The sequence below is a fragment of the Serinus canaria genome, chromosome 28, assembly GCF_022539315.1.
Source record: "Serinus canaria isolate serCan28SL12 chromosome 28, serCan2020, whole genome shotgun sequence".
NCBI lineage: Eukaryota > Metazoa > Chordata > Aves > Passeriformes > Fringillidae > Serinus > Serinus canaria.
In genome coordinates, this window is record NC_066341.1 from 1,865,097 (window position 1) to 1,891,429 (window position 26,333).

Below are 26,333 nucleotides of genomic sequence, written 5' to 3' on the forward strand. Positions count from 1 at the left end.
CGGCTGTTGGGAAGGTAATAAATGATTCCGGTCCTCTTGGCTTGATGATGTCGGGATTAGGAGCCCTACATATTTTATGGAAACCTCTACATGATCTTCCTTGATAAATCATTTAAATAGGAGTGTCTTTTCTTGGTGTGGGATATAAAATATTTACTGGAGCGGGTGAAGGCTGTTCATCCGTGTTTACCCTCCCGCTTCCCAGCCCAGCTCTGGTGACAAACAGCTCAGCCCTTCACCAGCTCAATGGCACCTCAGCTGTGACACGGGGACAGGCTCCTTGGGCTTGAAAGCTGGGAATTTTTGGGGATTTATGTGTTCCCCCAGTTGCGTTTTGCTGCAAAAAGAAGTGATTTTGGTGCAGCATCAGAGCATCCTCCCTGTGGCAGAGCATCCACACATGCCAGGGTGTGTTTGCCATGCCATGGCAAAACCAGGATTGCTGCAAAGATAGGAGCTCACCAAGGGGAGTTTCTTGGTCCAACACATCCCCTCAGCTGCATTTTGTCGCAAGAAGAAGTGATTTTGGTCCAGCACCCCAGAGCATCCTCCCTGCAGCACCCACCAGTCCCCTGCCAGGGAATGTTTTCCACCAGCTCCAACCTGCAACCCCGGGGTTCCCCAGCATCTCCCGCATCCCCGGGACCTGATCCCCCCATCCCTGCTCACCTCATCCCCACCTCCACCCCCGGCAGCCTCCTCAGCGTCCTGCTCCCTTCTCCATTAGCATTCACGGCAATTCTTTTCATTTGTTACCTGGCAGGGGAATGAAAACACGTTGTTCCCCGCAGCGGGGGGTTTCCTACGGCGAGCCCCAACTTTTCAATCATTCCTTGGCAGCGCCGTGGCAGAGCGCGGCCCCCCCGCCCCCCGGGCAGGAGCCGGCGCTATTAAAAGGCTCACCCAGGGGCATGTATTTTCCATAAGACGCCGTGTACATGCTGTGCAACATTCAGGAGGATCATGCTGGAGCAATTGGTCCGGATATAATGCCGGTTACCTTGCGAGAGAGCAGCTCCGAGGGGAATGGATGCTCGCTCCGTGCCTGGGGGAGAAATCGCTCCCTGCGAAGCTCGGGGGTTGTGGTGTGGATGAGCAGCGCCACCCAGGTCCGTGTCTGCTGTCAGCCAAATTGGGATTGGAAAGGGGGAAAAGGCACAGGGAGGGTGGCCTGGGGGTGGGTGAGATGCAGTGACCTCCCGAGGTGCCCTCACCCATCTCATCCATGGGATACTGGGAAGAAATCCTTCCCTGTGAAGGTGGCGATGCCCTGGAATGGATTTCCCAGAGAAGCCGTGGGTGCACCGTCTCTGGAAGTGTCCCAGGCCAGGCTGGATGGGGCTTGGAGCAATCTGGGATAGTGGAAGATGTCCCTGCCCATGGCAGGGGTGGAATGAGATTGGCTTTAATGCCCCTTCCCACACAAACCATTCTGGGATTTGCTGACTCGATGATTCCCAGGAATCCTCCACGGATGGGGGGCTGCAGCAGCCCTCTCCCACCCCTCCACCACCCTCCCTCCTCTCCCTGGGGTGGGGAGGAATTACCAGCTGAACAAAACCAAATGCCCAGTGGCCTGAAAAGTTCCATTTCCTGCCCCGCGGAGGGAGCGGCCACGGCTGAGCACAATTACACACCCGGCTGGGCCGGCTCCTGCAAATCGATGGCCACAAAGGGCCGGGGGTCTGACCCCTGCCTCCCCCAGCAGCCCCCCGCCCGCCGGGGCCGGGCACGGCCGCGCATCCCGGTCCGCCGGAGGGAGCGGCGGTGCCGGCCGGGAGCCGCTGCCGTGCGCTCGCCTCCCCGCTCTCCTCTCCCGCGCTGTTTCCATAAATCATCCCCCGCTCTGGGATTCTCCAGGTGCTCCGCAGCTGGCAGCTTGTTACAGGAGCGTTCCTGCTTGTACCGCTTGTACCTATCAGGAGATAAGGATGGGAGGAGAGCGATGGCCGGGCAGGCGGGGAGGGGGCGGCGGTGACAGCCGGAGCGGACACGGGGCCAGGAGGGACATCCCGCATCCCCTGCGAGCTGGATCCGGGGCAGGAGCCGCCGCCGGAGCTGCTGGAGGGACCTGACAGAGCGCGGGAGGTGCCGGTGAGCCCGCGGGGAGCACACGGTGTGCGGGGTGTCGTGGTCCCCTGCGTGGGACGGGACAGGGGGACAAAGGGATGAGCCCCCCAGCCCGGCTGCAATGCTCGGAGGGGCTGGTGGCCACTGTGGCAGCCTCGGTGGCCACTGCGCCAATCTCAGTGGCCACTGTGCCAGTTCCATCCCGGAGCCTGAGCCCTGCAGCACCCACCAGCCCCTGAGGCAGGACAATGCCATGGGGCACCCAGGGTGGCAAGGGGACAGCCAGGCCACTGGGAATTCATTTCAATGGAGCAAACTGATGCTGGATGTTGGAGAAAAATTTATTTTCATCCCAGGATGTTCCCAACTCCCTGCTCTGCCTTGAGCAGCCCCGGGGAGGGTTTGGCCTCCTGATGAACGTTCCCGTGGCACCCAGTGGCCACGGTTGCCCTGAGCCACAGTGGCATCCCTGCTGGAACAGGCACCTCGGTGGCACAAATCTCTGGAAAGCCCAGCAGGGATGGGTGAACATCCTTGCCTGGCTGAACATCCCTGGAGTGAGGACCAGGGGAGGGAGGGAGCTGGGGACCATCCTGAGCCTCCTCACAGTGCAAACCTGGACCACAGCACCGGGACTGGGGGAGCTGCACCCCCTGTGCTCTCCACAGCTGGAATGTTGCTCCAGGTGGGATATTCCATGGGCCAGCAGAGCACAGAGCACCCACTGCCTCCAGGGGATTAAATGAAAAGTAAGAAAATTAGCGCTGAAATACTGAAAGGAGCAGCAGGAGCAGAGAACTTGGAACAGTGCACTCCAGGATCACCACGGGGGCTTGGGATCCCTGGGGGTCCTGGTGCCTTTGCTCTGGAGCAGGTGGGAAGCAGGACAGCAGCCCCGTGGAATCAGCCCCAGTTATCAGCTGGAAGGACTCAGCTCCACTCCTGCTCTGACATTGCTGCGATGGGGATCCCACAGCCCAAACAGGATCCAGCAGACGGAGCATCGAGGCCCAGCCCAGCTCTCCATCACCACCACTCCTCACATCAAACCTCGATGACTCTGCAGAAGAGACGGGCTCTAAATGATCCCATTCAGGCCCTGAAGCCCCACGACTCCATTAATTAATTACTAACGACGATCCGTCTCAGCCTCGGCCTGCCCGTTCGCTATTTTTACCTCCCTATTTCCAACTCCCAGCGTTAAAAAAATCATGAGCCGGGTCTCAGAAAACCTCCTGAGCGGGTCTAAAAACTCATTTTTTGGTCAATCCCTGCCAGGCTCTTTCGCTGGAGGTTCCCTGTGATGGAGCAGCAGCGACAGTGGAGCTGGAGGTGGCACCCACGTCCCCGGTGGTGGGTGGCATCGCTCCCGCTGCTGGCACACATATGGCCCTTATTAAAAAGCAAAATTAGTCTTTCACCCTCTGGTGGCAAAACTTCAGAGCTCGGATCAGCTGTGGGAGCCTCAATTAATTACCAGCGGGTTGCTCCTATTGCTGCTAATTATGCTGGAATGGGCATAAAATGCCAGGAAGGAGCACGGGCTGCTCCAAAAAAGTTTAGGATTTAAGAAAAGAAAGAGCAGGAGCAAAGGATGCTCGTGATGCCACCTCAAAAAAGCCTGTCCTGGCTTTGGTGGCCTGCCAGGATGTCACCTGTTGGTGTCTCATTCCTGGGGAAACTGAGGCAGTGGCAGGTGAGGAGCCGGGGGAGCTGCCAGCCCCGAGCGCCCACCCACCAGGCAGCCTCGCCTCTTATAATTAAGTACTATCAACAATTGCACATTAATTAATTTAATATCCATTATTATTAATTAACAGGGTAATTAAGTCCTTCCTGTAATTAACACACCACCCAGCAGAGAGGTCTGGCTGCAGAGCCCTGATGTACCAAGGGAAAGGGAGCAAGGATGGACCCCCTGGAGCCGGAGTCCTCCGGAGACACAACCCTGGACACCCCCAGAGGGGACACGGAGCCGCACGGAGAGGGAGAAGTGATTCCTCAAAGCAAGGGCCTCACACGACATTTATTTGCATTTTATTATAAAAAAATACAGAATCCAAATGGGGGGTGAGAGATCCGGTTACCATCAGCACGACGTCGAGGACGAAAGCGGAAATGTCGAAGGACGGAGCGAGGCGCGACGGGGACCAGCACGGGGGCGGGGGGGACAGCGCCGAGGGCAGGGGGGCTGCTCCAGGGGACCCCCAGCCCTCCCCCACCGCTGGCCCTGCTGCCGCCTCCATCCTTCCACTCTCCCACAGTCGCTGTACACAATATAGATATTTATATATATAATCTATATATATATAAAACACAGACCGAAGGCCAGGCGGGTGCTGCCGGCTCCGTGTGGGAGCCTGGCGGGTGCCCCCTGCATCCCCCCCCCCCAATAAACACAATGCTTTTGTCACCTTCGGGAACCACGACCTGGTCTGGACACACGGGACAGGGACGGCAGGGAATGCGATTTTTTTTTTTTTTTAATCATGTGGGGTTTTTTTGGGGTTTTTTTGTAATTTTCTATTTTTTGTAAATTTTTTTTCTTTTCTTTTTTTTTTTTTTTGGATGTTCGGGATGAGCTTATTGCAAGATTCCAGCTTCCTAGTCTAAAAAATAAAAATAAAATAAAAATAAGATAAACCCTTCCATAAAATCCATTCTCAACAATACATAAAAAAAACCGCTCACAGTATAGCGCTGTATGTACAGGGACAGAGCCCCCCCGGCCCCCACTGCAGGATCCACTCGGATTGGGGAGGCTCCAGACAGGTCTGAGCCCATCTCTGGCATCCCCCGGGACCACCCACCACCCCTGGCTTCTGCGGGATGGGCACAGGACCTCCCCAAGGTGGGACAGCCCCAGATTTAAGGCGAGGAGGGGTCAGACCCCGGGGCAGTGGGGTGACCCCTCCCTGGGGATCTGCCACCCCTGGGGTTACGGCCAACCTCGGATTGGGGGTTTGAGGGGGGGGTTTCACTTATTAATGCAAAGGAAAAGGGAAAAATCCCCAAGCCCAGCCCTGCAATGTCGGGGGACAATGGGGGAGCGCCAGGAAGTTCCCGCACGCGGCCGCTGGCTCCCCCCCCCACGGGGGCTCCTGTACCCCAAGGCATCGGGGGGACACGGAGCAGGGTGGAGGAGGAAAATCCATGGCACACACTCCTCCCGCCCCGGCGCCGGCCAAACGCCCTCGCAGCGATGCCCACGGCTGGGCGAGCCCGGCCTGCCGGCTCCCAGCGCCCGGCGGTGCTCCCCGTGCCAGCCAGCCATTCCCAGCCTTCCCAGTGCCGGCCACTTGCAGTGCCAGCCCTTCCCGGTGCTCCCAGTGCCAGTCGCCTTCAGTGCCAGCCGTGCCCAGTGCTCTCTGTGCCAGTCGTCTTCAGTGCCAGCCGTGCCCGGTGCTCTCCGTGCCAGTGGCCACGCGGTGCTCCCGGTGCCGGTCACCCCTGGTGCTCTCCTCGCTGGCCACTCGCTGCTCTCCCAGCGCCATCCTCGGTGCTGCTGTGCTGGCCACACATCCCCAGTGCTCCCCAGTGTCCCCAGGCCAGCTGTCCCCAGGGCTCTCCTCGGCTGCATTCAGTTTCCTTTGCTGCTCACGGAGCCACCCCCGTGTCCCACGGGGACGCGGTGACATCCATGGCACGAGCGGAGGGGACAGGGTGAAGCCCTGGGTGCTCAGAGGGGGCTGTGTCCGTCCAGGCCCCCCGTGCCTGGGGCAGGGGGTGGCAGGGGGTGGCGGGTACCGGCTCCGTGACGTCCTGTGGCCGGGCTGGGAAGGAGTCCGTGCCCACGGAGCCGGTGGCACCATCGCTGTGTCCGGTGGTCCCGGTGGCTCTGCCCGCAGCGGGGACAACGAGGGCTCAGCGGGGACTCGAGCCCGGCCCGTGCGGGTCAGTCTGGCACCAAGGGGACCCGAAAACTCCACAAATAAAAATAAAAATATTTTTCTTCTAAAAAACCAAAACAAACAAACAAAAAAACCCAAATTAAAAAAAAAAAAACCAAAAAAAAAAAACGGACGAGGACTCTGTATTTGGTCTAGAAATGTAAAAAGCAACGCCCCACCGGGACAGCCAGAGCTGCAGGGCAGGGATGGAAATTCGGGACCCATTCCCCGGGACAGCCCGGCACCACTCCCGGCGGGACTGCCGTGCCACGGCGGGGACTTCAGGCGGCGACAGGATCCTCGCCGGCGGCACCGACCCTCCCTGGGCACCATCCAGGCGATTCGGGGCGGGCGGGATCCGTCCCCGGGCCGCTCCCGCCCCGCGGAGCCGCTCCCGGCGCGTCGGTGTCGGTGCTACGAGACCAGGAGCGTCCAGACGACCGGCACCACCGCCAGCGCCGCCGGCGGCACCCTGAGGCTGCAGCAGGAGTTGTTGCTGGTGAAGATGGGCTCCGGGGACTCGTAGAGGGAATCGTCTGTGGAAAAGGAAGGAACAGAGGGAGGGTGAGCCGGTGGGATGGCTGCGATCCGGGCTGGAACCGGAGCGCGGGGATGCTCGGCGCGCCGGGATTGGGATCTGGCAGCATTCCCGCGGCCGTGCGCTGGGCGCTGACCCCTCCCCAAATCCCAGCTTCCCCAAAAGTGCAGCTGTCACCGCCGGGATGTGACACGGGGACACCCAAGTGCAGCCGTGAGGGTGGGAATGCCGAGGGTGCTCCCCGGGGTGGGCGAGGGCACAGGGCACAGCTCCTGCCCTTTTTCTGGGATTAGGGAATGCTGTACCCCATTCCCATGTGCCACAGGGAGGTGACATTGTCCCCGGGGTTTAGCCAGGGATGGACCCACTCAGGGCAGGGTCCTGTGCACGGGGGGGGACACACAGGACCTCATGTGGCCACTCCCCAGCTCAGCTCGCTCCAGTTTTTCACTGGATTATGGATTTTTATGGACCTGGAGGCAGGAGAAGCAGAGTCTGGTCCTGCCTGGGGATGCTCCAATGCTCCACCCACCTGATCCCCCTGTGCCCCCAATTCCAGAGGGTCCCTCGTGCCAGGATGAAGTTTCCAGACTCATTCCAGGGCCAGACCCAGTCAAGGGGTGCCCTCCCAGGGACCTCCCAGCACCCCCCAGGCCCAGCCTCTCTCCCCCTTCCCTTCTCTTCCCCTCCGCAAGACGGAACAAAATCCCAATATTATTAAAATACTTAAAAAATAATATCAGGAGAGATTTTTTTTTTCCCCTCCCTCATCCTGAATGGAACATGATGAGTTTTTACAGATGGTTCTGTTAGGTTGGGTTTTATTTTAAAGCCACCAAAGGAAGGGAGGCGAGAGCCATCAGTTACCCGGTGACATTCCGCTGTCCCCAGGGAGAGCCGCTGCCATTTGCTAATTACACGTTAACAGGAGAAGAAAATTATTAATTTGTTTTTTTAAATGGCTGATTTATGCGAGTTGGAAAAGTAGCCACTGAGCAGGGATGATTATTGTTATTAATTTTTTTTTTTCCCTATGTCTCTGTCTGGACAGTGCTGAGATGGCTCCAACAGAGCCGAGGGGCCCTGTCCCCATCCCTGTCACCATCGGGGTGGTACCCAAAGGCCACCACTCGCCCCCAACCCATGGGGCAGGACCTGGGGACCCCCCCAGGGACCCCCCAAAGCTCTCACTCACTTGTTGGCCGAACATAAACCTTCAGCTTCAGGCAGGGCCTGTCCACCGTGTTCGGGGGGGACGCGGCTGCAGGAGGAAAAGGGGACAAAGGGGGTGGATTGTGGGGACAGTGGCAAAACGAGGGTCAAGGCACTGAATAAAAGTAATAAACATTGGGAGAAAGGGAATTGCAGTAATTATCAGGGTGATACTTCCTCTCGGGATGAGAAAATGGGATTATTTTATATGTATAAAAAGAGATTTAATTTTCTCTTTTTTTAATTAAAGCAAGGGGTTTTTTTACCCTTCCCTTTTCTGTTTTGGCACTTCACCCCATGGAGGGAAAGAAAAGGTGCTGAGCTGAGCAGGACCATGAGCACCCCAACTCCTCCATCCCAGCTCCTCCAGGGCTGCTGCCAACCCTCCATGGGGGTGGGGTTTTTTTACCCTCCCATTTTCTTTTCCTTTTTGGCGCTCTACCCCATGGGGGGACGGAGAAAGTGCTGAACTAAGGGGCACCACAGACTTCCCACAGCATCCCAACCCACAGAATCCCATCCCACAGCATCCCAACCCACAGAATCCCATTCCATAGCATCCTATCCCACAGCATCCCATCCTGCAGAATTACATCCCACAGAATCCAAATCCACAGAATCCCATCCTGCAGCATCTCAACCCATGGAATTCCATCCCACAGCATCGAACCCACAGCATCCCATCCCACAGCATCCCATCCTGCAGAATTCTATCCCACAGCATCCCAACTCACAGAATCCCATCCCACAGAATCCCAACCCACAGCACCCCAACACATAGAATTCCATCCCACAGAATTCTATCCTACAGAATCCCATCCTGCCACATTCCAACCCACAGCATCCCAACACACATAATTACATCCCACAGAATCCATTCCATAGAATCCAAACCCACAGAATCCCATCCCACAGAATCCAAATTCACAGAATCCCATCCCACAGCATCCTATCCCACAGAATCCCATCCCACAGCATCCTATCCTACAGAATCCCATCCAGCTGCATCCAAACCCATAGAATCCAAACCCACAGAATCCCATCCCACAGCATCCCATCCTGCATAATCCCATCCCACAGAATCCAAATTCACAGAATCCCATCCTGCAGCATCCAAATTCACAGAATCCCATCCAGCTGCATCCAAACCCACAGAATCCCATCCCACAGCATCGAAACCACAGAATCCCATCCCACAGCATCCCACCCCGCAGAATTCTATCCCAAAGAATCCCAACCCGCAGAATCCCATCCTGCAGCATCCAAACCCACAGAATCCCATCCCACAGCATCCCACCCCGCAGAATTCTATCCCAAAGAATCCCAACCCGCAGAATCCCATCCTGCAGCATCCCAACCCACCGAATCCCATCCCACCCCACAGAATCCCATCCCATCCTGCTGCATCCCAGCTCCATCCCCGGGGCCAGCGCGTGCCCTTGACCCGCTCCAGAGGCACGAGCGTGTCCCGGTGCCGGCGGGTTAATGGATTCCAATCCGTGGGCTCGAGGAGGAGGTAATTTCTTTTCTTTCATGTCTGCTAAATACGGTTCCTCAAAGAGGCATAATTTCTAATGTTCCGCATGACGGGAATTCTAACCGGGTTAGCAATGATCAGCTTCCCATTTACTCCTGTGTAATCTCTCCCTAACGACATTAAAAAAAAAAAAAAAAAAAAATAAAATAAAAGCGGGGGGGAGGTTGTTGGTGGGGGGGAAGAGAGACAGAGAGAGTTGTGGCCGCAGTTATTGCGCTGGTGACATTTCACGGGGGGAGAGGAAGAGGGGGGAAATGGTAATTTAATATAGATAAAAGGAACAAATTAAGTGGGCTGAAAACAGCTGCTTTAGGAAAAAGAGGAGGAATGATAAGGCGGAGGAGCGTGGCCGTGGCTCTGGAGAGGCCAGCGGGGTTGGGGTCGCGCTGCCTCGTCTGGGTTTGGGTTTTATCCCAGCACCTGCTCCCAGCACTGCTGGATTATTTTTCCAGTGGGCTCCTCTCCCCCTCCTGTCCCTGCGGATGTTCTGGAAGTGGAAATTCCCTGCCAGGAGCCCCCGTCCTGCAGCCAGCACCAGAGTTTCCTCCTGAGCAGGCCAGGCAGCTCAGGTTTGGGTGAGAAAGGGAGCCCAGATTCAGGAGAGCACAGGGATACATGGGAGAGCACAGGAACTCCATGTGAGAACATGGGAATTCCATGGGAGAGCTCAGGGGTCTATGGGAGAGCACAGGAATTACATGAGAGCACAGAAATACATAGGAGAGCATGGGAACAGATGGGAGAACACAGGAATTACATGTAAGAGCATAGAAATACATAGGAGAGCATGGGAATAGATGGGAGAGCACAGGAATTACATGTAAGAGCATAGAAATACATAGGAGAGCATGGGAATAGATGGGAGAGCACAGGAATTACATGAGAGACCACGGGAATATTTTTGAGAGCACAAGAATACACAGGAGTTTATGGGAACACTCTCTGGGGCTGGGGCCATTCCCAGTGCCATTTCCACTGGGATGGCACCATGCCTCTGGACAATCCTGGTCATTCTCATGCCCAGAGCTGTGACAACCCCAGCAAAGCTTTCCACGAGATGTTTACTCTGAGCCGGACGCGCCGCACTTTTGAGGGGATTCTGCAGCATTTTGGGTCACCGACACAAACCCAACCACCAGAACCACCCCATCCCCAACCCCACTCACAGATGTAGTAATACTCATGGCCGGGTCGGAACTCGAAGCCCAGCGAGAAGGGGGTGAAGAGCTGGAACTTCTCGGAGAACTTGAGGGGCCCGTTGGGGGAGTCGGGGCGGTTGCACTCCCAGCGCTTGAAGCCGCGCTGCCGGTGGTCGCAGGACGCGTGGCCCTCGTAGTTGACCATGTAGAGGATGTACCTCTCCATCCGCTCCGGCAGCGGCTCCTCGTAGTGAGGGCAGTAGATGTCCAGGTAGTCGTTGATGCTCACCTCCACCGTGTAGTCCCCGCGGTGGAACCTGCGGAGATGTTGGGTCAGTGGGTCACAAACTCGTTCTCGCTCGTCTGGAGACCCCTCCCGGCGTGGAATCACGCAGAGGTTTGGGGTGAAGGGACATTAAAGCTCATCCAGACCCCGTGGGTGTTCTGTTTCTGTGCCCTGCTTGGTGTCCTGGGCTGGCACTCTGCCAAGCTGCTGTTTTTGGGACTGGAAATCCTCCTTGTTTTGCAGGAATGAGCCAAGGAGAGCCATTCCCAGGACATCAAGTGGTGCCTCCAGCTGATCCAGGATTATCAAATATGAGTGGGTAAGGAGGGGCAGGCAAACGCAGGACCATGGAATCTCAGGATGGTTTAGGTGGGAAGGACCCCAAAGCCCATCCAGTCCCCAATGCCATGGGCAGCGACACCTTCCACTGTCCCAGGTTGCTCCAAACCCTGTCCAAGCTGGCCTTGGACGCTTCCAGGGATGGGGCAGCCACAGCTGCTCTGGGCACCCTGTGCCAGGGCCTCACCTCTCCGTCATCCAAAGCCTGATCCAACCCCACCAGCCCCATTAACCTCCAGACTAACCCAGATCCTCTTTGTTTCATGCCAACAAACCAGCACCTTTTGGCAGGAAACCACACAAAAACGATGATTCCCGGCGGCGCTGCAATCCCGGTGTCACTGGTGTTCTTGGCACCGACTACCCCGGAGATTAAGGGATTAGCAGCACTGGAGAACTCCGTGGCACATGCCAGCAACCCCCCTCCAGCTCCTCAGGGCGGCCCCTGTGATCCCCTCCCCAAATTCCAGACCCCCAGCACCACAGCTGGTGGGGCTCAAGGCTGAATTCGCCGCTCCCCCCTGTCAGCTTGGCTTCCCCTCCTCACTGAGTGAGTTTTTTTCATATCAGTTTGAGGGTTTTTCCTATCAATTTAACGTTCTCCTCCTCAGGTAGCCCCCCAAAACCTCAGCACTGCCAGGACAGTGGTCACCCCACAGCTCTAGGCTTGGCCAGTGGCTGGAGGGGACAGCACAGCCCTGGTGGGCTGGGGACAGTGACCAAAACCCCCTCAACCTCCCAAAGCAGCACCTTGGGGCTCCCAAACACCCCCTGAGGCTGTGGCAGCTGCTGAGACGGCTTCAACTCATCCAGAAACACCCCAAAAGTGCATCCTCCCTCCCTGCGGCGGGATGGCGGCGGAGAGTGACCCCCAAAAGGGAAGGGGGGGAAGAAGGGGGGTGGTGTGGGGAGGGGGGAGTCCTGCAGCCCCCCTCCAGCTCATTACCTGCCTCATAAGCTCTCTGATCACACAGGGAACGCGCTAATTAAGGAGCAGGGTTTCTCCCTCTCCTTCCCTCTCCTTTCCCGAGCCAGTTGTGCCAACCCTGCCCCTGGCAAGGTAACATTGGAAAATGTAAAATTAATACAAAGGGCTGGAATTTACTGGGAAACAATTTTCAAATGCACGGAGAACAATAAAAAATATTTAAAGGAAAAAAACCAACAAAAAAACCTTCTTCTTGCTGCCTTTTATTTTAAAAAATTATTTATTTTAATGATCGTTACTAAAGCCCAAGCAAAGGCAGGGGGGCCCCCACGTATCAGGGGAATAATAGGAATAATAATTATTACATTTTTGGGGAAAAACTCACTTTGAGGGAGAGACAAGTTGCTGAATTAAAGCTGATTAATGGCCCAGACACAGATGGGTGCAGGGGGGCTACAGGGAGGAGGGTCACCCTCCTTTGGGTGAGGGGATCTGGGGGGACCCCCAGCATGGTGCACCCCACTCTGCATGGGGTCCTGGGCTCCCCCAGTGCATCCCAGTCTGATGCCATGGGATGGGGATGATGCCAGCACCAGGGATGTACCCAGGACAACCCCCAGGCTGGCAGCCCACGCTCCATGGACACCCCAGCTCCAGAGCTCTATGCTCTCACCCTCCAGCACTGTGGGGCCCCAGCACAGGACCTGTCACCCACCCAGCCTGGCTGCATCAGGTTTGGGTTTAATCAACAACCTCCCAGCACCGTGACATCCCTGCCCCTTCACAACAGGAGCAAGAATCCATCAGAGGAAAACTGTCTGGAATTAAAATCCCAGAGCAGGTGAAGCCCCCTTGGCAGGTCCCAACCCCTGTGTCTCACACCATGCCAGGCAGGGTGGTATCTCCATGCTGGAAACACATTGGCTTCTCAAGTTTTTACCTCTTGGATATTCACTGTGCAGGGGAAAAACCTTCTGAGAGGAGAGGCACCTGCAGATGGAGACCCCTGGCCCCTGCAGGGCAGACCCAACCAGGAGAGCAAATCCCACATCCAAACCTTGGCCCTGGTCCCCCAAACCACAGCCAGTGCCTCAGTTTCCCCTCTGAGGTGCAGCAGCATCCTCCCAAAATTCCCAAATTCGGGCAGCGACCCAGCACAGGAACAAAGCGGATTTGTCTCTCTACACCCTGCGAGACCAGCCAGTGTCCCAAGGGTTAAATAATTCAGATTTTTCTTTCCTGAACAGCTTGAAAAGAGATATGATTGCGCCCACTGGAATACGGGGAAGGGGGGGGAATATTATGGATGGAAAAGAGCTATTTAAGCTGAGGAACGGTGTTGGCACATAAACAAATGGGTATAAACCGGCCATGAATAAATTGAGGCTGGAAATTAGGAGGTTTGGAACCCCTGGGGGCCGGTCGGGGCTCACAGGGGCAGAGGGGTGAGGGGGGGATGGGGCAGGGGGCCAGGTATGGGGTCCCCCCCCGCTCCAAGGGCACCCGTCCTTGCGGGGCCAGGCGCTGAGAGATTTAAAATCTCCCTTCCACTTTCATCTCCCGAAATCTCCTTCATTCAAATAGTCACAGCGTGATCAGGAGTAATAAGCCTATTACAGAGCAAAATAAAACACAGCAGCTCCCCCCCACCCCCCCCAAACCAGCCCCCCCAGCCCTCCTGCCCCTCTTTGGGGCTATTAAACACAACCTGATGGAAATTCAGCTGCAGAGCAGCCAATGTCAACCCCCCCCATCTCCCCCAGCCCTGCAAGGTGTCCCCCCCCAAATCAGGAAATGGGGACAAAGTGGCTCCTGGAGCTGGGGGGTGGCAGGGAAGGGTCCCTGGGGTGCAGACACCCACCCACTCCTTCCACAGCTCCTTGCTGCATTAATCCTGTTGCTCGGCTGCCTCCTGGCGTGGCCGTGGCCGGCAATGGACTTCACGCCGGGAACGTTTAAGGCGCTTTTCCATCTGCTTCTCCTTCTCCTTGGGCAGCTGGGATCGCTGCCGAGCCCGGCACCATCCCTCGGGATGACACTGGCAGCGCTGGGCAGGAGCAGGACGGGGCCACCAGGGGGAATTTGGGCCATGTGCTGGTCCCAGTGTCCTGGAGGCTGATCCCTATTCCCTGCTCAAGAGGCAGAAGTCACCTGCGGAGCTGGGAGGGGATGGAGCCAGAGCTGGAGGCACCTGGACACTGTGTCCAGCCAGTTTTGGTCCAGTGGGTTTGGCCACCCCAGACACCATCCCACTGCTCCATCCCACCACCTCACCAGGGCCAAGGTTGATTTTAACCGTGTTTCCAAATATTTTCCATGTGGAGAGCGAGCATCCCCAGCACCGGCACCTCCCAAACTCCCTCCAGGCTGCGCCAGACGATCCCAGCATCCTGCCATGGCCAAGCCCTGGTGCTGGCAGGGATGAGATGACATTCCAGGGACACCCTGCCCTGTCCCCATAGACCCCAACCCTTGTGGCAGTGATGAGCCCAGTCCCCAGAGGCTCTGGCGTTGTCCCTGGTGCCACGGTGGGACAGAGCGGGGACGGCGTCGTGGCTCGCGGAGCGCTGGTAATGTGGTCCGGAGGGACCCCGCCGTACACACAGCACCTAAATTATTTAATTTCTCCAAACTGCTGCACCTTTATAAATCATTAAAAGCTCCTTTTGATCTGTGTTAATGAGGTTTCCTGAGTGCGGGGCTGGGAAACGCTTCGGCGCCAGAAAGCGACGCCGCTGATTAAAAAAATAAAGAGGGGGTGAGTGGGAGCATGGGGGGCAGGATGGGCACGGGCAGGGGCTGGGGGGCACGGGCAGGTGGGCACGGGGCAGGGGGGCACAGGGCTCCCCAGGGCCCAGCCAGACAGTGGAGGGGCCGTAGGAAGGCCTGTCATGTTTATGTTCTTTCCCTTCCTTTTCTCTTCCCCTCCCTTCCCTTTCTCTTTCAGTTTCCCATTCTTTTTCAGTTTTCCTTCTCTTTTCTCTCTCCCTTCCCTTTTCCCTTCCCTTTCCTCTTTCCTGGAGCTTTCCAGCTGGGGAATCCCAGGAACATGCTGGTCCCTGGGAAATGCTGGTGCCAATCAAACCACAGGCAGGGCTGGGGCTCCTGGTCCTCCTGGTGCTCTGGGAAACAATTCCCTCTTTGGGGAGCAGCGGGATGGGATGAAACCCCCCGGGGCTGTCACTGGGAGCCGTGGCGAGCGGGAGGGTCCGGTCCCAGCAGTGCCACCATCGGTGACCCCGTCGGTGACCCCGTGGGAGCGCCGCGGCGCCGGCCCTGACAGCTTTAATGCCGATATTTATCTCCGCTCCAAACCTCCGAGCCCGGCTCCACATTCGGGAGCTCAATCACCGCGATCAGGAGTGATGGTGACGGTGACGGCTCCCGCCGATGGCAGCTGGGTTTGGGCTTAACTTCAGCTGACAGCCCCGGAGCTGCTCTGGCCGGGGACAGGGGTGGGACAGGGGTGGGGACGGGGATGGGAATGGGGATAGACACAAGGACATGGACGAGGATAGGGATGGAGATAAGAACGTGGATGGGGACAGAGATAAGGAGAGGGATGAGGACGGGATGGGGACAGGTATGGGAATGGGGACAGAGACAGGGATGGGGACAGGGGGGATAGACAGGGACAGTGATGGAGATGGGGATGGAGATAAAAACTGGAATAGGGACAGGGATGGGGATAGGACTGGGGATGGGAATGGGGACAGTCATGGGAATGGCAATAGAGACAGGGACAGTGGCAGGGATGGAGATGGGCACAGGGATGGGGATGAGGACTGGGGCAGGCATTGTGGGTAATGAAAACAAATTCCATGCAGACCCAAGGGGCACTTCCCCAGCTCTGGCATCCCTGGAGCTGGTCAGGAACCAGCACTGCCCCAGCTGGAGCAGGGGAGCAGCACCCCCAGCCCAGCTCAGCGTGGCGCTGCCGGAGCTCACACCTCCATTGATGGATATTTCCCTTTCCCTCCTTTTAAGGTAAATGACAGAAAATCCCAGGACAGCCATCAGCCTCCGAGGTAACCTCGTCCCGCCTCGGCCGCGTTCCCACAGGATTCAGCGGCTCCTGTTACCTGGGGCAACGGCGGGGAAATGACGGCTGGCATCTAAATTGCCATCATTATGCTCCAGAGCCAACACTCCCCATTTACACTTTATTGTCATCTTTTGCTTTAGGGAGATGCCGAGATATTACAGGATGGGGTGACAGAGCGGGATGAGCTGGGATGCACGAGGAGAGAGGCGCGGAGATAAATGGGGACCCCCGGAGCTGTTATTTCAGCCTGATTGCGGATCCAGAAGCGGAGCCGAGCCCGATCCCGCAGGCTGTGGGGAGGATTTAGCACACAGAAGAAAATAAAATTTGTTTAAATGCAAGCGCCAGCCTGGCGGGGCCTGGGCACGTGGTACCTGGGAGAGGATTCCCACAAAGCGGCGCCGAAAACGGCGCGGAAGCAGCTCAGCCTCCCCTGGCTGCAGGGATGCTCCTGGAAAAATGGAACTGATCCTCATCAACAGCTGCTACTGGGCTGTGGCTGGGACCACACCGTGGGGGTGGCACCCCTTTGTGGGGCTGGTACCTCAATCCTGGACAGGTATCCCATCGTCGGGTTGGCGGCCCATTACATCTCCTGCACCCCACTGCAGGGCCACTCCAAGGATACTCCTGGGCACCCCAAAGCAAAACCTGCTCTTCTTGGTTCTCCAAACTCCAAGATCATTCTCCCTCCCCATCCCACTTTTTGCCAAGCTGCACAAAGGAAATGCAAAGCCAAACTTGGGATGTCACCCCCCCATCCCCACAGGGTGACTGCAGTGAGACAGGGCCAGAGGGGCTGCTGGAGACAGCAGGGGGAGGAACGGGGCCTTTCAAGTGTTTGCAGTGAAAAAAGAGAGAAAAAAAGCAAAGAGTTCAAAAACTGAGCAACTTTCCAAGGAAGAGCCAGGGCAGCTTCACCCTCAGCCCCACAGCGCAGTGCATGGGATTGGGATTGGGAGATTCGTTCCCATACAACACCTCCCTGAGTGGGACCCCAGAGCTCACAGTGCCTGGGATAAACCCAACCAGAGCCACGACCCTATGGATGCACCGGGAGCTGGGAGTTCCACATGACCCAGCACGACATGGACACGCTGGGTGGATGCACCCTGCCATGATGCCAAGCATGGATCAGACAGGTTTTTCCCTGAGACTCATGACATCACCCGCTTGTCCAGAAAAAACACAGGTGTCAGGCAGAAATCATATTTTTGACACAAAAATATTCCATTTTCCACATGCCACAGCCTATCCAGGGGGATGAACCCACTCCCCAGGCAGGTGGAGCCTCTTTTTGGGGAGCTCTACCCTCGCCCCACAACCAAAGAAGCTCCCTGGAACTGCTCCAGCTGCTGCAATTCCCACCACTCACCCCTCATTAGCATGGATGCTCGTTAGCCCAGCGCTGAGACTAATCAATACTGCCATTAACCAACTCCCTGGAATTAATGCGCTTGAACCTGGCAGGCCGCAGGATATTGGTCATTTTTCCACTTAACCTGGCGGGAGGAGTTTTTCCCTTTGCTGGTGGCAGTGGATGACAGAGGGAAGCTGGGACAGTTCATCCCCTCAGCCCCTGGCTGCTGGTTCACCACCAGCCTTTGGGCTCACCACCACTTTTTGCTCATCCCAAGGTTGTTGGATGCTCCCAAACCTCAGGAGAAGGGCAGCCCTGTCCCAAGCATTGGGTTGGAGAACCTAGAGAGGGTTCTGGGGTCTCCATCACAGCATAGGGACACCCAGATCGTGACCCTTTGGTGCCACCCCATTCCTGCAGCTGCTCCATCCCTTCTGCCCCAGGTTCCTGGCCCCGGAGCCCGGGCAGGCACAGCCAAGCTGCTCTCCAGGGCACCCCAGAGCCACCCTCCCCTGCTGCTCCCGCCGCCTCGCAGCGCCTCTGGCTAAACAGAGATCAGAAATGTTAGATCTTTCTTAACATCTCCTGCCAGCACTGTCAGTGGCCCTCTCCAGAGTACCAGGGCCCTCTGTTATGTAAACACAGCACATTCTCTGTCAAAGATTAAAAAAAAAAAAGCCTCATTTGCACATAAAAGCAGCCTCTGCACTAGTTACGGGCACTGTGGCATGTAAGGAAGACTGTAGGTTAAATTCAATAATAAAGTGGGGCGGCGCAGAGGTCCTGCTCCAACTCCTTCTCCTGCAGGAGCCCCAGCTGCTCCAGCCCGACCTGTGGCCGCCAAGCGGTGCCAGTCACGAGCCCCTGGGATGGGGACTGAGGAGGCACCCGGAACCCCGGGCTGGGCTGTGGGTGAGTGACCCCCAGGCCCCTCTGAGACCCCACCCTGGTGCTCCTCTGTGCCCCCTTCATGCTCATGGCACCCCAGACTCCATCATGCCCATCTCCTTCCCTTGGCACCCCATCCAGAGCAGGGCCTGCTGCCCCACATCCCTCCCCACACATTTTTGGGAGCTGGCACCACCCTCACATGCCAGCACAGCTCTGCCATGACCACAGAGCAGCTCCCGGCTACCGAGACACCAGGAACCACACAGATCATGAATGTGACACCGTGCATGTGACACCCCTTGCTGCCAGCCCTTAGTGCCACAGTGCCCACTGGGGTGGGATGGCACCTGGGGGGATCTCTGGCCACAGCTGGGAGTGCCAGCAGCCCAGCTGGCTCCAGGGATGGCGGCAGCCAGCCGGGCCCGCGGCCGGTTCTGCGCAAATCGAATCAGAGCAGAAACTGAACTGTCGGAGAGACGAGGGCTGGGAAGTGTCACGGTAATTGTGTTAGTGCCAGCAGCGCCGTGGCTGCTCCGGGAGCCGGGGGCACAGCGAGGTGGGTACGGCGGGATGGCACAGAGCAATGGGCACACAAGAGTGGCCACAACAGGATGGCCGTGATGGGATGGGCACGGCAATGTCAGGCCCAGGGGGAGGAGTGAGGGTCCAAGAGGGATCAGCACGAGGGCCAGCACACCCAGACAGCTGCAGAGCCAGGTGGCACGAGGGGTCACAGTGGTGGTTAACAGTGAAGGTGACAGGGACACCAGGCTTCAAAGGGAGGTGATTCATTCCCAAATCACTGCATGCCACCATGCACCCGTGTCCCCATGGCCATCAGCCTGGCACACATGACCCCACAGACACAGCCTGGCACTCGTGTCCCCGTGCACGCTGAGCCCTGTGCACGCCAGCCCTGCTCACGTCCCCGCCGCCGTCGGGCACCGCACGTCTCTCGCAGCCGGGCGCCGGGCACGTGCCAGCCGTGCACGGGATCACGCGTGCTCATCCGTGCTCCGGTGGCTCACGCTGAGCGCCCTAATTACCGCGTCTGGCCAGGCGGGCGGGCGCTGATAACGGGCACGGGACGGAGCCGCTGGGGGTTATCAGCCGGTGACAGCCGGGCCCCCCGCCGCCCGCGCCGGCTCCGCGCCGCAGCCCGCTGGGACAGCCGGATCAAGGCGGCCTTTGGGGGTCTCCAGCGGGGGATGGGGTAAACAGCCCCCCAGGGGTGACCTCATTAGCACGGCCGAGCCCCAGCATCATGGTGGCTGGGCTTGGCATGCTGCAGGAAGAGCCTCGGGATGTGGGGTCACCAGCGGCACGGTGTCGGTGCCAGCCTCTTGTCTCATCTGCTGCCACCTCCCTGCTGTGCTGGAGGTGAGGGACAGCCTTTCCTGGGGCACCCACCCTGCCAGTCCCACTGTCACCAGGCAGGAGGGAGATTTTGGGTGTCCTCGGTGCTGTGAAGGCCCAGGTAGCAGCAGGAAATGCCACTGAGGAGATAGATCAGTGTCACACTCCGGTCTCTAAGCCAAACAAGCCACTGTCCTGGCACTCCCCAGAGCCGTTCCATTTGTCTCATCCCAGAGCCACAACCAGGACATGGCACGGTCCTGCTGTAACACCAGCACGGTATCCAATGCTTCTGTGCCTCAGTTTCCCTGCCCTAGGGGTGGATCTTCCTGCATGGTGCGGGTCCAGCAGCAGGAACGACAGAGAAGGAGCACGTTCCCCATCCCAACTGGCTAAAGACACACAAATGAACATGGATAAACACAGACTGGTGCATTATTTCACTTGTAGGCCACTATTTTCGGCAGGCGTCTGAATTCCGGGCAGTGGCAAGATGGGTGGCAGCAGGGCGGGGGTTGGCAGGAGCACCGGTGACCCTTTAACCTTGGAACACTTGGACTGGCAGGGAATTTGGGGCGAGCAGTGGTGGTAATTTGATCGGCGGGAGCCGGGCGAGCGCTGGCCCCGCAATCACCGGGAAAACGCCGACGCGGTGGAAATCGGCCGCCACTGCCCAGCGGGACGTCACGGCGGGGCCGGGCAGGAGCAGGGACACGGCTCAGAAGGACGGACACAGCGGGCACCTGCTGTCACCCCGCAGCCCCCTGCCTCTGTTCAGTGCCACCCTGGCACTCCCAGGGGACACCAGGCGGGCTGCAAACCTGCAGTGACCCCCAGCCAAAGGACACCCGTCCCGGGTGTCCCCTGCACTGTCCCCCGTCCCGGCAGAGCGGGGCTGTGGAGACACAATTTATCACGCCCGTCCCTGACAGCTCCCTTTGACAGGGTCTCCAGGGGGGCCGAGCGATGCCTTTTGTCTGCCCAACAATTAATTATTTCCTGGCTAATGATGAACTCCGACTTGCCAAGCAGGGAGAGGCTGCATGTGGGAAGGAGCCAACCCTCCCTCACCCCACTGTGCCCCCTCGCCACAACCTCTCCTACGGCAGGGTGGGATGTTGGGGTACCCAGGCTGGGCTGTGAGACCCCCCTGCATCTCACCATCTTTCTCACAGGCATGCTGGCCCCCAAAAAGGGTGCCCCAAAAGCAGGAGGATGGTGCTGGGCTGGCAGGATGGGTCCCCTCTGGCAGTGCCAGCAGGTGGGTGCTGCGCTGTGCTGCGGCAGCAGGTGCTGGCAGCACTCTAAGTGCCACTGGCGGCAGCCCTGGAGCGCTCCAGGAGGGGATAACCGGCTGATGGGGTTGAGCTAATGGAGAAAATCCATTTAGGATCACTCGATACTCTCCCCTGGGCTTTCATTACACCTCAGGGCTCCGCAGGGCACCGGGCCCTGAGCCGGCCTCTGCCAGCCCAGATCCCATCGCTGCCGGCTGGATGTCTCAGCAGAGGCACTGGAGGGATGCAGGGAGGGATGAGGGGAAGAACAGTGGGTAGGGATGTGCATGGAAGGAATGAGGGAAGAGATGCAGCAAGGGATGAAGGAAGGGATGTAGGAAGGGATGTAGGAAGGGATGCAGGGAGGGATGTAGGAAGGGATGCAAGGAGGGATGTGCATGGGGAGTGATGCAGAAAGAGATGCAGGGAGGGATGCAGGAAGGGATGAAGGAAGGGATGTGCATGGGAAGTGATGCAGGAAGGGACACGGGGCGGCTTGTGCACAAAGCCTGCAGCTCTGAGCTTGTAGCTGCAGGTGACAAGAGCAACGCCAGCAGTCCCTGCGAGGGACAGGGACAAACTGGGGTGCGATGGGGCCTTGCCCTGGAGCAGCTCCCAAGGAACCTGGCCTGGCTCAGTGCCACAGGCAGGAACAGCGACCCCCGGGGCTGCGGGCACTCAGGCCGGGCTCCCCGCAGTGGGAAAGGCGACAGAGCCATGAAAAGAAGTAAAATAATTATCGGGCGCTGGCGGCTCGGGCTCCCGCCCGGCGCGTTCTGTTTAAGGCTAGTTAATAGCCAGTGTTCTCTGGTTAGGCCTGAATGACATTTCCAGAGTTATAATAACTGAGCTATTACTCGCCGTATTGATGCATTCCCCCCGCCGGCAGCGGCTCATCCCGCGCCGTGCCGCCCGGCCGCCGAAAGCTCCTTTAGTCAATAGCACTTCTATTTTTCATTACTCCCTGGAAATGTGGCTCTTGGAAGCTCATCCGTCATTCAATTACGCCCTGGTTCAGTCCTATCATACACGTGTCATAAAGTTCCTCAGATCTGAACTGCTGTTAATTTTCTGCGCCATCCCAAGGGGATGCCCGGGACGTGCCTGGAAAGCAACCAGGCAGCCGAGGGCATGCCGGGTACGGGCGCTCCCGGGAGCGGGGGCTGCGGCAGTGCCGGGGTGCCCGGGCATGGGGGGGTCCAGCGCCCCAGGGGTCACCCCAGAGCTCGGACACCGTCCCTTCCCCACGGCAGTGGTAGCGGGCCTGGCGCCGCACGACCTTGGCAGCGCTGGGAATTAATTCCTCGGGCTGGTTTATTCTTTTATCAGGTGTTGGTTTAACAGGGTGAGCTCCCCCCCTTCCCCTTTAATCCTATCGGCATCTGTGTTCGGCACGTCCATACCCAGAATAATCACCTGCCTGGCAGATTTGTCACTTCACCAGATGTAATCGGGGAACTTTTCCTATTTTTTTTTTCCCTTTTTTTTTTTTCCTTTTTGAAACTCTCCTTATTTTCTGTTTCTTAGAAGCTGCAGCTCGCGGGCAGAGGCAGCTGCTGCAGGCAGTACCTGTTCCAGGTCACCCTCCCCAAACCCAAGGGTTTGCTCTGCTCAGAGCCGCTCTCCAGTTGGGGTTTGGCTGAGGGGAGGATGGCAGGGCAGTGGCACAGAGGGTGGATGCCAAATGCCTGCCATGATGGCTGTTCCTGCCATCCTCTGCTGCCAGGAGCGCACCTGGATGGGCACAAACCCTGAGCCAGAGGGGAAAACGGGCACAGGATGAGGCTGGAGGATGTCGGGAATGGGGGATGCTGAGTCAGGGGGATGCCAGGTCAGGAAGATGCCAGCTGGGAGGATGCCAGGTCAGAGGGACACAGAGGTTGCTCACAACATGTCCCTGCACAGATGCCAAGGATCATCAGGTCCTTCAGAGCCTTAAAAACTCACACCCAAGAGGTGATGTTGGTCCTGCCCCCCTTTACACCCCTCCAGGCACCACTCCTGCTTTCCCACCATGGAGTGCCTGTGGCTCTCTCCCAGCCAGGGCTGCCCTGGGGATCCCTGTCCGTGCTCTCCTGTCCAGGGCGTCCTGTCCGGTCTCCTCATCAATGCCTGGGTGGTCCCAGCCACTCCACGTGGCCTCCCAGCAGGACAATGACCTGGTCACTGTCCTGCTCCTCCACACTCCAGTCCCACGGGGCCTCCCACGCGCTGCTTTCCCTAAGCCAGGACGGACACACACCCGGGTGGGACGGACACATGCCCTGCTGTTTGAGAACACCCTGTCACTTGTCAGCCCTCGGGACAGCCATGCTCCTGCCAGACCCCTTCCTGCTCCTTCCAGGCTCCAGCCATGCCTACGGCTCGGAAGGGACGGATAAACAAACATTCCCATCGGGAGGATGAGCCAGGAACAGCCCAGCCACGAGGCTCTCAGAGCCCCGGGACAATCACCCGACTGTCAGTCATGCTGGAACAGCTTTTAACTCAGTTGTGATCTGGAAAACTGAGGCAGGGAAAGGTCTGTGGATGTGCAGGGTGGGATGTGTGAGCTTGGCAGCTCCCGAGCATCCCATGCCCGCGGGCACCCTCTGCCAGCCTGGCATTTCCCTTCTCCCCTCCCAGCCAGGCTCCCACTGCTCTCTGGGCACGGCTAATGACCGGCCTAATTGATCTCTGACGAGGCATCAGAGATCGATGCTGGATCCTGCTCCAGGCTCTGTGAAAAGCCATTTCTCCTGCCCGGCCGGGCAGCACCGCCCCTCGCCCGCAGGGAAGCGCCCATCGATCGGGGCAAGGATCGATCGGGTGGAGAGGGGATGGAGGGGAAGGCGGCCACCCCCGCCCAGGGGAGCACTCCCTGGCAGCCCTTGGCTTCAGCCCCGGGGCACCGCAGGCTCCTGGAGCTCCCCCGGCACCCAGCGGCTCCTTGTCGCCATTCCAGGTGACACAGGGCACAGCCAGCAGCGAGGGGAGCTCCTCCCTGGCACCTCCACCACAGGAAGGGAAAGGAGGGACAAACAGAGGCACAGAGCCCAGAGGTCCCTGTGAGGTCACAGTGCCAGCAGATCCACACTGATTTCCTCGCCTGACTCTTCCCCCCTTATCCCTTCCCCTTGTGTCCCACTGGCCAAATTTGACCTGATTTGGTGCAACCAGCCGGGGTCTTCACTTCTCAGTGGCCCCATCCTCCCCTCTCCTTTCACTGGGGTTTAAGCCTTTCTACTTCATCCATTCACTCCAAGACTAATCAGATTAAAGCCCTGCCCGGGGTGCTGCCTCCCTTAGCACTGATTCACCCCCCCTTATTCCCCCTCCCCTCTCTTCACCTCCTTTTTCCCCTGTCAGGTTTTGGCAGCCAACTCCAAGGTCCAGGCATGGCCATGCCAGGGGTCAGTGGTGGCACCAGCTGCCCTTGTGTCCGCAGGGAAGGGCACAGAGCGAGGGTTCTGGGGGTACACAAGGGGGAATAGTCTTCTGAAATTATGAGGGTGCAAGGTAGGGATAAGAAGGTGGCAGGATGGGGATAAAGAGGGTGGCAGGACATGGACAAAGGCAGCACCAGGCACAGGTCTCCAAAGCCATCTTGCTCTATAGAGAATCCCTCCTCCTCCTCCTCATCTGGGCTTCACATCCCAGGTCAAGTTAAAGAAGCATTTCATTTAGGAGAAATTTAGGAAAAAAGGGTACTTATTTTTATTTTCACTCAGAATCATGAGTAGATGAGGGGGAAGCCAGGACCACAGTGACCACCCTGGAGCCCCCCAGATGCACACAAGACCCAGACCCAACACCCAGAGCCTGGGGTCACCCACTGGGATCCTCCACTCCGTGGTAGCTTTGGGAAAGGAACAAATCCCCACTAGAAACTTCCTGGCCTCATCCCACGTGCTCCAGCCCCAAAAAAATCACCCAATGCCCCCATCTAAACCTTAACCATCGATTTCCATTCCCCTTGGCCCAGCCCTGCACACAAACGCATTCGCCACGGCCCTCTCCCCCCGGCAGGGATTGTATGCAAAGGCAGAGAGGGGGAATGAATAATTCATCTCCGCTGTCTTTCAGAATTACACTGTGGAAAAATAAATCTGAGACTACTATATCATAAAAAAAAAAATTAAAAAAAAAAATAAAATAAAGGAGAAAGGAGCCGGGGGGCGCGGGGAGGCAGCGCTGGGTTCGCGGCCCCGCGGCCGGAGCGGGATGCGGGGATGAAAAGCGCCGGCGCGTCGCGGCTCCTCTTCCATTGAGCGGCTCCACATTCAGGTCCGTGCGGAAACCACCGGAATCCCTTCCTGTGCTTTGTTCTGCGGCCCTTTCAGCGGGGGCTTACGGGGCTGGGCAGGGGGCGGCGGGGAGGGGGGGCACAGGGCTTGGGGAGGGGGCTTTGAAGAAAGCCACTCAAGCGTTCGGCTGGTTGAGTTCAAGGGGCGGCGAGAGGGGGCTGGAATGGGTCGGGGGGGCTCTGCTGGGTGAGAGGGGGCTGCCCTGGGTGACTGCACTGAGGTGGGCAGGGGGCTGTTCTGGTGATGGCGGGTCTGCCCTGGTCATGGGGCTGTGCTGAGACAAGCAGGGGGGTTGTCCTGGTCTGGGGTGCAGTGTGCCACCCCCTGACTCAGCCAGAACCCTCTCAACACCACCCTGCCAGCACCTCTGCAGGAAGGAGGGATGCTCTGCCCCATCCCACAGGGGTCCCGGCTGGGTTTAGGGCCATGCCCTGACCCCTCCTGGTGCCCAGAACACCCTGAATGGGACCAGCCGTGCCCGCACCCCCCCTCGCAGCTGGTGGGGGCCACGTGCAGCCGTGCAAGCGGGGAGGGGAGGAAGCGGGAGGCACTTTAATTTGGCTATTTAAAAATAAAGAAATAACGCAGGCTTTGAAAGCCCGGAGGGGTCCCAGCGGAGGGACCTCATCCCCCCTTCAAAGGCCGCCTCTGCTTTCTTCCCCCCGCTCACAGCACACAAAGGTGCACGAGCACTTTCGTCTCTGTGGAAAGACCTTTTTAATTGGTTCCAGGCAGAAGGTTAAAATCTCTCCCCTTCCCTGTGCGCTTGGCTAAGAGGGGAAAGGGGGGAAAAAGGGGGAGGCAGGGAGGAAGGGTTGTATGGAAGCAAAACAACTCTGCCCAGCACGAAGGGGCTGAGCCAGGGGGCACCCAGGGCCAGTGTCCCCAACATGGGGTCCAGGGTCACTGAGGGTGACAGGGATCCTGGTGGGAGCAGGGGAGACCCGGGGGGCTGTGGTGGGGGCACTAGAGGGGCTGTGCCAGGCTCTGGGGCAGGAGGTGCTCACGGGAAAAGGGAGATGCTGGCTGTGAGGTTGCTCGGTGCTTCCATGAGAATGCAGAGTTTGAGGGTTTCTGCAGATTCCTAAAAAAAGCGGGTGGAAATGTAATGGGGAGGAAGCTGGGCAGAGCAGGAGGGCACCCAAGGGGCTGCTCCCACCTCTGCGTGTGTCCCCATGA

The 26,333-nt window shown here is 58.1% G+C and overlaps 1 protein-coding gene across 2 annotated transcripts in view; it reads right to left on the reverse strand.

Annotated features, from left to right (window-relative positions):
* Positions 1-4,084: 4,084 nt before the first annotated feature.
* EFNA2 (ephrin A2) overlaps positions 4,085-26,333 on the reverse strand; it is a 38,986-nt gene continuing 16,737 nt past the window's right edge. Inside the window, exons 2-4 of one of the 2 annotated variants that reach the window (XM_030233209.2) lie at positions 10,414-10,703; positions 7,694-7,759; positions 4,085-6,496 (exon numbers count right to left, since the gene is read on the reverse strand). In XM_030233209.2, coding sequence (XP_030089069.1) covers positions 6,375-6,496; positions 7,694-7,759; positions 10,414-10,703 — 478 coding nt within the window. In that variant the 3' untranslated portion in view covers positions 4,085-6,374. Of the gene's footprint in view, positions 6,497-7,693; positions 9,358-10,413; positions 10,704-26,333 lie in introns of those variants that run through there. The other variant, XM_030233210.2, reaches the window with a different exon arrangement.